Here is an 11,948-nt window from a genome sequence, read left to right as displayed (position 1 = left end):
TTGCAGCCAATAATTGCTCCATTTGGGGGTTAATTTTCTATTTTGGGTGTTTTCTCTTTTGTTGGTTTACTGTCTTTTATTTATGTAATTATTTTTGAGAGAGGGTCTTTCCATGTAATTCAGCTGGTCTTGAACTCACAGCAGTCCTCCTGCCTCAGCCTCCTGAGTGCTGGGATTACAGGTGTGAGCCATCACACCAGGCCTATCCTGTCATTTTTGACAAAATGTGGATGGCAGGTGTGTGCGTTGGTTGGGCTCCAGTAGGAAGCACATAGCCATGCAAAACAAGCAATTGAGGAGAGCTCAAAGGTTATAGAAAACTGTGATGTGCCTAGAGACTAGCAGCAGCAGAAAGCTATTACTTCCCAAAGCCTGAGGGGGAAAGAGGGGAGAGCATTATGGGTCTGTGATGAGAGCCGAGGCTGTGGGAGAGGCCACCCTCCCAGACATTCTGGCTGTCACTAGAGGAAGTCACTGTGCCAGCTGGAAGAAAGTGGAAAAAATAAACAACTCAGCTTCTCTCTACTCCTGCCTCTGACTTGGTATCTGAAAACTGTCAACAGGAAATGCTTAGAGCCATGTCTGAGAGACCACGGGCATTGGGGAATTTTGTATTAGATTAGTGGGGTTTTGTGTGTGTGTATGTGTGAGATAGGGCCTCACTATGTAGCCCAGGCTAGCCTCGAACTTGTGATCCTCCTGCTTTATCCTCCCGATAAGAGGACCCTCTGGGAAAACTTCAATTTTCCTGATAAAACAAGCATCTGGAATTACAAGATTAGGGACACTTCTTTCTTCTTCTTCCTCCCCTGAAAGCTGAACAAAAGAGAAACCAGTGTGCAGGGACGAAGCCTACCCTACCCGTCAAAGTCACCTCTTGGGGCCTGGAGCAGGGTGAAGGGCAGAGAGAGAATGTGGAAGGCAACAAAACATAAGCCAGCACAGGAAGTAGAATTCTGAAACCGAGTGCATCTGAAAGTGTCTTTACTCCATACTCCCTCTAGCATGGTGATTTGACTGGTATAGAATTCTGGGCTGGTGACCACTTTCTCTCAGAAGTTTGGAACTTGGTTCCACTGCCTTCTGGCTTCCACAGTTGCTGTTGAGAACTCTATGCTATTCTGATGCCCAATCCTTTTTCCCTGTGGTTTGTTTTTCCTCTCTGGAAACTTCAGATCTTGCCTTCCTTCCTAGTTTGTGCTATTTTGAAATGATGTGTTTTGGTGTGGGGTGATTTTCTATTTTCTTATTCTAGAGTCCCTGGACTAGGCACTGGCAGGTATACCTGCCCAGTTTCTCCTAGGCCCTGAACATACAGGACCTCTTGTGGTAGATGTCATTTTCCTGTGTCATCATAGAGCACAATACAGCTGCTAGTGGATCCTGCCCATCATTGTGCACCTGTGGATGACATATTGAGGTTGCCTCAGTGGTAGGCTGAGCCAGGATTAGGACACTGGGTGCAAATGGCCATGCCTCCTCTCTAGGATCTCTGTCAGGGAACAGTCATGGAGGTTTCACTATGCAATCAGGGCAGAGAAGGGAAGAGGGAGAAATTTGGTAGAGGGAGGGGCTGCAAGTTTTCTGGAGTAAATGGTAGGTAGGTGGGTTGGCACAGTGTGAAGTCTCCTCCCATCTTGCTCCCTGGTCCTGGTATTGGGCCTGAGTCCTTAGGGCCACACTGTCTAAGACTTAGTGAGACTGCACACAAGTAGGGCTGGTTTGGGGCCAGATGACAAAGTGTGACACAGAGTTGGGGAAAAGGCCATTCTCTCTTTGTAAGAGAACAGTGGCTGCTGATCACTGTTCTCCTGGAATCCTGAGCATCAGGAACCAGTATCATTGGGAAAGATACTGGCTTTGTCAAGGTGAGCACTGTTAGCAATGGGAAATGGAGGCACTTCCAAGAGAGGCAGGCTGTGGCATGGACATATGCAAGTGTAGGAGAGAAGGAGCAGGTGGTGGAGCCCCCCAGAGCTGGCTTCCGGGGGAGACCTGTTTTCAAGGCTGCAAACACCATTCCCTGAAAGGCAGTAGGGACTTACTAATATGACAAGTTCTTGGCACTAAAAAAGGTTAGAGAGTTGTTGGAAGAGAGTTGATTGAATGGACTATGATTATTATTGTTTTTTTATTTTACTTTTTTGGTACCAGGGATCAAACTCGGGACCTTGCACTTGCAAGGCAGGCGCCAGAACCACTGAGCTAAATCCCCAGCCCGTGAATGGACTGTGATTCGTTGAGATCCTTAGTTCACTTAATGTGATAAATAGTACAGAACTGACAGCAAAATGGAGAGGATATTATCCAGCTTTCCTAATGAAAAACCCATTTTGTTAATATCACCCTGAATTAATAAAGTGACTGACCAGTGGATCTGAAACAGTTTTAGTTCAATGTATGATCTGAGAGATTTGATCTATTAGCTAGAAGATACACTAATGAGAATCTCCTCTGGCAATAGTCCAAAACTATTCACTTTGCCACCTTTTGGGTAATATTCTGAACATTTACTACCATGGTTAACTCTAATATAACAGTTTGAAAACCTGATTTCTCTTTTGGCTTCTTTTTTTTTTTTTTGGTACCGGGAATTGAACTCGGGTCCTTCCACTTTCGAGGCAGGCGGCAGAACCACTGAGCTAAATCCCCGGCCCTTGGCTTCTTATTTATGTGAGCAGGAGTTGAAAAATACTCTGATTTAGAAATGAAGAAGAGAAATCATCTGGGAGTGAAGCATGACATGATATGATATGATATGACTCTTTGATTCCTTCCAATTTTCTGAAATCCATAGACACAATGCAACTAAACTGTTTCCAGTAGCTGCTAGGACAGATAGCAAACTATAATGTGAAACAATTTTATGATAACACAGTACATTATGGAATAGAGTAAACATTTTTGTAAGAATTATCAAGGGCAGGGCTGGGGATTTAGCTCAGTGGTTTCCCCGCCTGCACAAGGACCGGAGTTGATCCCTGGTACCAAAAAAAAAAAGAAAAAAAAAAGCCTTGTCAGGACTTCTAGGGCCGGGGATTTAGCTCAGTGTTTCTGCCGCCTGCCTCGCCAGCACAAGGACCCGAGTTCAATCCCCGGTACCAAAAAAAAAAAAAAAAAAAAAAAAAAATTGTCAAGGGCAAATTCAAGACTTTTTAAAAAATTATGCTTTGGAAGAGAAGTTTGCCTTATCCATATCCTCAGAAGTTGAGATATGTACTCATTTCCTCTGCCATTTGTTTGTTTTTGTTTTTTGTGTTTTTGAGATAGAGTCTTGTATGTAGTCCGAACTGGCCTTGAACTCACTAGCTAGCCCAAATTGGCTTCAAACCTGCAATTCTCCTACTTCAACCTTCTGTGCACTAAGCCACCACGCCCAGCCTGTTTTCCCTGTCATTAAAAATGATAATAGGGCCAGGGTGTATCTCAGGGGTCAAACAATGGCCTAACATGTACAAAGCCCAGCACTAAAAAAATAAAAACATAAAAAGAGCTACTACTTGATGTAACAGTTACTTTAGGTTAAATTGAATGAACTATGGATTAATGCACAAACTGGAAGTGTGTAAGCAAACAAAACCTTGTGACTCAATACTAAATCCCCATGGGACTCGAACTCAGGACCTTGCACTTGCCAAGCAGGCGCAGTGCCATTGAGCTACATCCCCATCCCAAGAAGGCTTATTTCTTGATCATGCTACTTATCCTTATGGGCTAGCAGAAGGCTCTTGCCTATTGCTTATTTAGTCATTTAGGCTTATAATGCAAGCAACATCTGGAACATCGATGGTTGCCACGCCAGAGGGAAAGGGAGTCAGAAGTCTTAGAGTAGCAAATAAACACTGCAGGCACAAAGTGATATATCCCTTCTGCTCAAATCCATTGGCCATACCAAACCATAAGAAGGCTAGGAAATAAAACTCTATCATATACCCAGAAGGCAAAGCCAGAAATATTTAGTGAAGGGTACTATCATTCATTATATGTCAAAAGCAGTTCTAAATATACAATTACAGACATTACATTAGCTAAACTTTGCAATGATCCTGTGACATAAGTCATCATTCCCATTTTATAGTTGAAGTAATGGAGGAACAGAGAGGTTAAGTAACCTGTTAAAGTCACACAGCCAGTAAGTGTTGAAGCTGAGGATTTAAACCCAGACATTCTGGCCCCATGGTGTATATGCTTAACCTCTAGACTATGCCATCTCTCCAGAGAGGGAAACATTTGAGAAGCACCACCCTAGGTGGTGGAGAGCCACCAATGAATTATAAGCAAGTCAGTGTGAGCCAAGAAGCTTTGCCATTTTGAAGCTCTCCCTCAAGAGCAAGTTAAAGGATCAGTGTAACTGGTTCGACTATAAGCAAGGAAAGCTGTTTGCAGAGTGAAGGGCCTGGACTAAGGCGTGACCACAACTAACTTGATCCTGTGTTTCATCAACAGAAAACTGGTTAAGGTAACACCTATTCTAAAGATTTTTCCAGGAAAACAATTTAGGACTTGTGTGTTTATGAAAGTTTAAGTCTCCTAGACATACCTTGAATGGAAACAACAGGATTAAATTGTTCTGATTAATAAAGTAACAGAATTTTTATTTTCTTCTGATGTGAGGGCAGTTTTGTGGGGAGCCTGGTCTTGGGAGAAAGTTGAATTGAAGGAGAGGACTGTACTAGTGATAACTCTGAGTCTTTCATCTTACCCGCCTTTCTGATCCATCATTCCCACGACAGTAAGGATTTTTTTCCTTTTTGTGGTGCTGGGGATCAAACCCAAGGCCTTACACATGCAGGGAAAGTGCTCTACCACTGAACTACATGCCCAGCCTTTAGAATAGTTCTTTAAAATCACAAATCAGGTTATGTTTTTCCCTCTCTCACAATACAGTGCCTGATTCTTAGAGGTTTCTCAGTAAGAATTTGCTGAGTGAATTAAAGAAACCATGAGCAAGCTATCAGGTGGATTCCTAAAGAAAATGACAGGCACTAACACATTATCTATAGTAAGGATAGCTTTGGATGATTTTTAATAATCATTTTTGAGTAGCTGTCTGTCCTATGCTATGCAGTAACCACCGCTTTCCCCCATAACTTCCAGTAAACGTTGGCTACACAAAACTATATTGTGCTTAAAAGATCTAAAGGATGAAAGAGGAAGCTGAGCATGATGGCGTATGTCTCTAATCTAGCATTCTGGGAGGCTGAGGCAGGAGGATCATCACGAGTTGGAGGGCTAGTCTGGGCTATATAGAGTTCATGCCAGTCGGAAGTACATAGAGAGACCCTATCTCAAAACAAGGGGTGGGGGGAGAAAGAAAGAAAAGAAAGACAATCAGAGAAGGTGTGTTGTTTCCTTAACTGGGAGTAGGGGCTTGAACTCTTCTATCTGTGGTTGAAGGAAAGAATTATCTAGAAGACTTTGGGGTGTCCTCAATCCTCAGGTTACATAGCATGACAACTACTTTACTCAGAGATGTAGTGAGCATAATGTTGGGATAATTTATGTAAACCCCTTAGCACAGAGCCCGGCACAGTAAGAACTTGGCCGACGTCAGTTGTTTTCCTTCTCTTTCATTCCCTCCCATCCCTTCCCTTCAGGCCAGGCCCCATTCATTCTTTTCCAAGGACATTCGGGGGGCGTGTCCTCCTTCCCTCCGCCCCTAAGCCCCGCCCCTGCTTCGCCAGGGATTGGTTCTTGGGAGGCGGAGCCGAGGGAAGAGCCCAGGGCCGCGCAGAGGGGGCGGGGCGCATGCGCGGGCCGTGCTGGGCTGGGTGGAGGTGGAGAGGAAGAGCTGCCGGAAGTAGGTGGTGGAGGTTGTGGCCGGGCTGGCAGCGGCTGCCGGGGAAACCGGGGCGCGGGACTCACGGCTCACAGACAGGGCAGGCCGGGGGCCATCTCGGTGTCTGGCACCCAGCAGGCCGGAGGCTCCCTTTGCCCGGGCCAAGGGTCTTTGGTTCAGCAGCCGCCGCTGGACCCGGGCCTTTCCTTGAGCCCGCCAGGGGGCGCCGCGCCGAGGGGCTGCGGAGTGAGGGGCGGACGCCGCTGAGCCCAGCAGGGGCGCGGGACTAGGCGGAAGGAGCGAGTTGCCTACCGCTCGGGAGCTGCTCTGGGCGGGGGCCTGGGAGTCCTCACCCCTGGGCTGGGGCAGGGGTCTCTGGGGGCGAGGGGGGCTCGTCATCCTCTGCCCCCGTCGGCATACTGGCTATGACGGGCAAGTCGGTGAAGGACGTGGACCGGTACCAGGCGGTCCTGGCCAACCTGCTGCTGGAGGAGGATAACAAGTTCTGCGCGGACTGCCAGTCTAAAGGTAGCGCGTCGCTCCCGGCGGGCGAGGGGTCCCGCTGTGGGTCGCGCCGTGGCGAAGGGGCTTCTAGGGCTCATCGCGCCCGAGTCATCTGTAAATGGCAGCGCGTCCTCTCTGGCTGATGAGCCAGCCTGGCTCGGGGTTTGGTGTGGGCGATCCTGTGTGTGTCGGTGGGGGAGGGGGCCAGGCTGGGATGGGGGTGAGGTACGGGTGCGGGTGGAAGTGGCCTGGTGTGTTCAAGTGAGAATGTCTGTATTTCAGGACTCCGGCCGCTGCCAGTCTAGAGACAGCAGTCTGTCACTCGCAAAGCTATGGATGAACTGCAGTGTGTGTGTGTGTCTGTGTGTGAGTGTGAGTGTGAGTGACCGGGAGAAAGAGAAGGCATAGAGGGAGGTGAGATGACGGAGAGGTTTTGCTTAAATGATTTTTAAAGGTGGTGATTGTTACTGCCTGCTATTTCGTTACCAACTCCTGTCATTTTACAGCCTTGCTGAGATCTGACAGAGTGCTCAGGTGGCTTTCTTCTTCCTGGATGTGTGGAGCGGGAAATTGCCTTATGCAGTGACACAGTGCGGATTTCTAAACCTAGCTCTGGCTTGTGGAGTGCATGGGAGGCCTCGTGTGTGTGTGTGTGTGTGTGTGTGTGTGTGTGTGTGTGTGTGTTGCCCAAAACTAGCAGATTTGGGCTGTAATGCAGAAGGAGAAAAGGAAGCAAAGAATTCATCAGATTCGTTGCTTCCATGGTGATTACACTTCTGAAGGTGAAATTGTATTATTGTAAAATTGGCAGGATTATTTAGTCTTTGTTTTCTGTGCCCCCAATGGTGAATGATTTAATACAACTAAAAATCAGTATGATAGGCAAGCTTGGTTATTGGTGAAATGTTTGCGCTTGACATTCACAGTGCAAGTTGCTATTTCCTTTGCTTTTGTTCCTAATGTGGTGGATTTGTTAGGGTTGTTTGCTGTGTAGCATATTGGGCATATAGTATAAAACAAAAATTTAAATGTATTTATTTTGAGAAAGGAAGTAGCTGCTTAATTGATGCTTCACTTGATTACTGTTTATTTTAGAAGAAGGTTATGTAAGAAGGACAGAGAAATGATGCATTGATATAGACACTTAGTAGCATATTTTTGTGGCCTCTGCTAGTAGGTAAATGAAATACATTATTAAGAAAGCTGATCACCAGACTTCTTGTCCTACATTTTTACATTAGGAAAAAGTCAGTTTAAAAAAGTACTTTAGAATCAATTTGTGTCCAGTCAGTTAATTTCTTAAAGGTTTATTCTTATTAGATCTTTGCTAGATTTGTCAGAAGATTCATTTTAAAATTTAGGAATGTCCTGTGTATAGTGGTGAATGCGTGTAATCCCAGCATGAAGCTGAGGCAGAAGGATCATGAGTGAGACCCTGTCTCAAACAAAAAAGACTTAGAAATGGGCCTTGGCTTCACTCAAATTTCCCATGTCCTTGGTTGACAGATCTTGAGTCACAGTAAAGCAACTCACTGGAGTGAGCATTGCTACATTTGAGGGTCACATGCCACTTTGATGATTAATAACCCTCCATCTCATATTACTGTTATGCTTACTCATGAGTAAGTAGAGCATATGGAGCATATGGAAGAGAGAGGTTGATTCACTACTTCTTCCTCCAAATTTCCCTTGCTCTCTATTAATAGACTTACTGGGGATCAGGTAATAAAACATTAGTTCTTAATAAGAATGAGTAATTGCTTGTTTGTAATCTTTATTAACCACTGTTGATGGTAAAATCCTGAATCCTGAAACAAAGATTCTTAAGTAATTTGGAAGGCAGCTTTTCTCATTAGTGTCATCTTAGAAAGTGTCCCAGGCCCATTCACAGGACTGTAAGCCCACCTTTCAGGTTGCAGAGAGGCAGATTAATATAAAGAGTAGCAGATTTCATGGTGGAGTATCTAGCTAAACTTTGCTTTGCTTATAAGGGTTTTGTGACCTTCAACATGCCACTTCACTTTTTCAGCTTAATTTTCCCAGTTGAAAAATGAAAGTGCCTTGTAAAGTGTTATTGAAATGTAAGCATTTTTTATTTTTTACAAATATTGATCCTATTTTATATTGACGTTATTACTTTCTCTTTTTGACTTTATTCCCTTACAATACTTGGATTCCTGGAAGCCACAGTTAAGAGTGACTCAGTTGGTAATTCTCTAGTCTTTAACCCAAAACCATTTCCTCTGTATGGGAGTTCTGGCATTTTTGAAAATGTGCTTTATGTTACCCTTGAGGATGGCTTGTGGATATTTTCTAACTTTTCAATTTTGTGTAAAAGATTGGACCAGAGAATTTCTTTGTATGGAGATTTTCTAGTGGTGGTTCTAAATTTTAACTTCCAAATTAATTTTTAGCTTGCCTCTCATTTGTTTTCTATCAGTACCTAAATCTTTGCTTGTTAAATATCATTCTTTAAAATATAAACTTTCATATAAATTTTTAATTATTTTAGCTGTATCTGTAGTATCATTTGAGAGGTTAACAAAAGTTCCACCAGATCTAGACAATAGAAGGAATTTTGCTTCCATTAAACACCCTTCTCCAGCCGAGATCAAATAACTTTCTGGGTTTTTACAGCTAATGTGTCTTAACTTGACAGTCATGGTTAGATTGACATAGTTTCAGTGGAAGTAATTTACCAAAGTCTCCATTAAATTGTCTTTTAATATGAACATGTCAAGCCTGTTCCCTGGGAGATACTTTCCTGTTCTCGTGTCTTTTAAATACCATTTTATGAGAGTGAGGAAAACTGTACAAAATACCTTCTTTTAGGGCAAACTTTGTAAGCCTAAGATCTCACACTACATATGTGCTTTCAGAAAATATTTCTTATGCACCTGTTTTGTGTCAGACAGTGTACCAGGAGATATGAGTTCAAAGATAAAGTCTTGGATCTCAAGGACTTTACAATAAAACAAATAAATGATGCAACATAGTAATCACATTATAGCATCTTGTACAAGGAGAAATGAAAGCATTGAAGAAGGCAAACAGGTCATCCTTAGGAAGTCATGGCTTCAAAGAGACAATTAGGCTGTATCTTAAAGGATAAAGAAAGACTTTGCCAGGTGAGTTTAGGAGACTTTGCATTTTAGGAAGAGGAGACAGAATGTGCATAGCTTCAAGGTGTGCCGTATCATGTGTATGTGTAAGGGGATATATTTTGACTGCATATATTTTGACTACATATTGGGGAGTCGTGAGGGGTAGAACTTGGCAGCTAGTTAGGGGCCAGTAAGGTTAAAATTCCAGCTCTATAGTTGACTTGCTTCAAGGCATTGAGATTTTGAGTATGCATCATGCTTTAGACTCCTTGTGTTTATTACTCACAGTATTGTAGGTCCATCTGCTACTCAAATGAATTGTAAATATTACCGGCATGAAATGCTTTCTAATTGCTTGTAGTAAGAAAGGTCTGAATATTGTGCCCAAAAGATCTCCATGGGAATTTACCTTCATGGGTACATTAACTTATCTTAGGAAAATCTAATGAAGTGCCAGCCATAGATATTATGCCATTTCTGGAGCAAGTGTTGTGATTTTGAGGCTGAACATGTCTTGTGCTCAAGCAGATTGTATTTTGAATATTTGATATATGTTCTTTTTTGCATAAAGTACTTAGGATCTGTAATCAGGTAACTGCAGCCTCACCTCTTGGGTATACTTGGCAGCAAATCTTTTGTTTCCAGCTGAATCAGAAAACTACTTTCTTTCTGCATTTTTCATTTGATGTCATGGTTTGTAGGTGGCAGCTTTCTTGGGCACAGTTGTCTGTATAACTGCTCACAACATGAGTCATTGTTTCTGTTCTTCTGAAAATTCCATCTTAGAAATAATGTCATGCAGTTGGTGACTGTGACATGCTATTTATGGTATACATTGCGGCTGGCTTTGTTATGTTGATGAAATCTACCTGTGTCATCGGGGAGGGATGAAGTAGCTTATTAAATTGAGTCAGTCTCTCTTCCTCCAATGATACCCCCTGTGAAAAAAGGTGCTAAGCAAGAATCTGCATAAAACACATATGCCTTATAGTCTAAGCATACAGTGCCTAACTTTTGTTATTGTGTCTGCTTCAATCCTTACCACAGTTGTTACTTCTATTTGAGCAACTGGCCAGTTTAAGTAGATACTAACTTTGAAGAAGTTCTGTACTGGCCCCTGGATCTTTGACAGTTCAGCCTACCACATTGAAAAGGTAGGAACCAAGTCTACATAGAGTAGAACAGCTTAATGTTGATACACTTTTACCAAACTCCTCTATCATTAAGGCGCCATTCCTGAATTGCTTAATTTCAAAATCATGATTTGCCACACATGACATGTCCAGTAGAACATGAAGGGCAGGGGTTGGCCCTGTTTTGTTCATTGTAGTCTTCCTAACAGTGAGTAGGGCTTGACAAGACCGTGCTGTCAGTAAATTTTTGTTTGAATGAAGGAATGAATGGGTGCATTTTATCATCCATAAATCTTTTGTTCTTTACTAGAAGAAATCTTTTATTCATTATCTGAATAAGTGCTTCAATTCTTTGGAAAATTACTTTCTGAAAAATAAGTTTTAAAATGTGTTTTGAAGTCCTTATTAGAAGGTCCCCTCAGGCACCAGTCAGGGAAATGAAAAACCACTGTAGGTCATATAGTAGAGGGCATATAATACAGGGAATAGACTATACGGGTGATACAAGTGCCAAAAGACTCACCAAGGGCTGAGGAGGTGCTTGAGGGATCAGCCATACCTGGTAGCTACTATGCCCTGAAGGAAAATAGAAGGCCAGAAGCCTTAACCTTCTGATGTGAACTAGGAGCATGGAAAGAGGAGCTGTCTGTGCAGCTGAAACCCAGGCCAAGTAAGAGAGAGAACCCTGACTTTTCTCTTCTTACCTCTTATCCCCACCACTATCTCCCCTTGAGGGGACTTATCCAGAAATCAGTTGAGAGGGGAGCCGGGGAGATGCAGTTCCCTGTGATGGAGTGGAGCAAAGAAGGATGCAAGCACTAACAGGCAAAGACACAGAGGCACTTCAAACATCTCCAAGATATAATTCTTTCTCCTTATTTGAATGATTATGGACAAGAGATAGGATTTTGAGGCAGATACAATCTCTGTTCTTGTGAAGACTTGTGAGACTGGTTCTGAAACAGCATTTAGTCCCAGGAAGTAATACAACAACTCAGTCATGACCTGTGTAATTAGGGTGTGTAACTTGGCAAATTGGCTTCTGTTGAATCTATATTTGACTGTTGGTCGCTTCCAGGAGCAATTTATCTTTTGATTATTCAGAAAATAAGTTCCTACCCTGTCAATTCTGGGAAGTCTTAGGCTTAGGCATGGTGTATCTACATTGACTTGTCCCACCTACAGCTGGAAGATGGGCAGTTTTGAGGATGGTGGCCTTACCATGTACAGTTTTTGATAGTTAAGGTCATTGTGATGGGGCTTACTTTGTGCTGCCATCATTTTAACTCCTCCTCGCTCCCCAGTACTGGATATTTAACCCAGGGCCTTCAGACTGAGCTATATCCCTAGCCTTTTATTTTTTTACTTTTGAGACAGGGTCTCGCTAAACTGCTACACTGCCCAGTCTGGACTCCAACTTTTGATCCT

At 43.2% G+C, this 11,948-nt stretch overlaps 1 protein-coding gene across 3 annotated transcripts in view; it reads left to right on the top strand.

The window, feature by feature from the left end:
* Positions 1 to 5,746: 5,746 nt before the first annotated feature.
* Smap2 (small ArfGAP2) overlaps positions 5,747 to 11,948 on the top strand; it is a 52,188-nt gene continuing 45,986 nt past the window's right edge. The window contains exon 1 of one of the 3 annotated variants that reach the window (XM_087215218.1): positions 5,747 to 6,307. Coding sequence is in view for 1 of the 3 variants with exons in the window: in XM_004851051.4 (XP_004851108.1) it covers positions 6,205 to 6,307 (103 nt within the window). In the remaining 2 variants the exon portion in view is untranslated. The remainder of the gene's footprint in view (positions 6,308 to 11,948) is intronic. The other 2 variants (XM_004851051.4, XM_087215217.1) reach the window with 2 other exon arrangements.

Source organism: Heterocephalus glaber, unplaced genomic scaffold (assembly GCF_053883595.1).
Source record: "Heterocephalus glaber isolate CG9 unplaced genomic scaffold, H.glaber_assembly_v1.0 deba00001452, whole genome shotgun sequence".
In the NCBI taxonomy this organism is placed as follows: Eukaryota; Metazoa; Chordata; class Mammalia; order Rodentia; family Bathyergidae; genus Heterocephalus; species Heterocephalus glaber.
The sequence above is the reverse complement of the archived record's forward strand: the minus strand, read 5'-3'. Positions and strand labels throughout refer to the sequence as shown.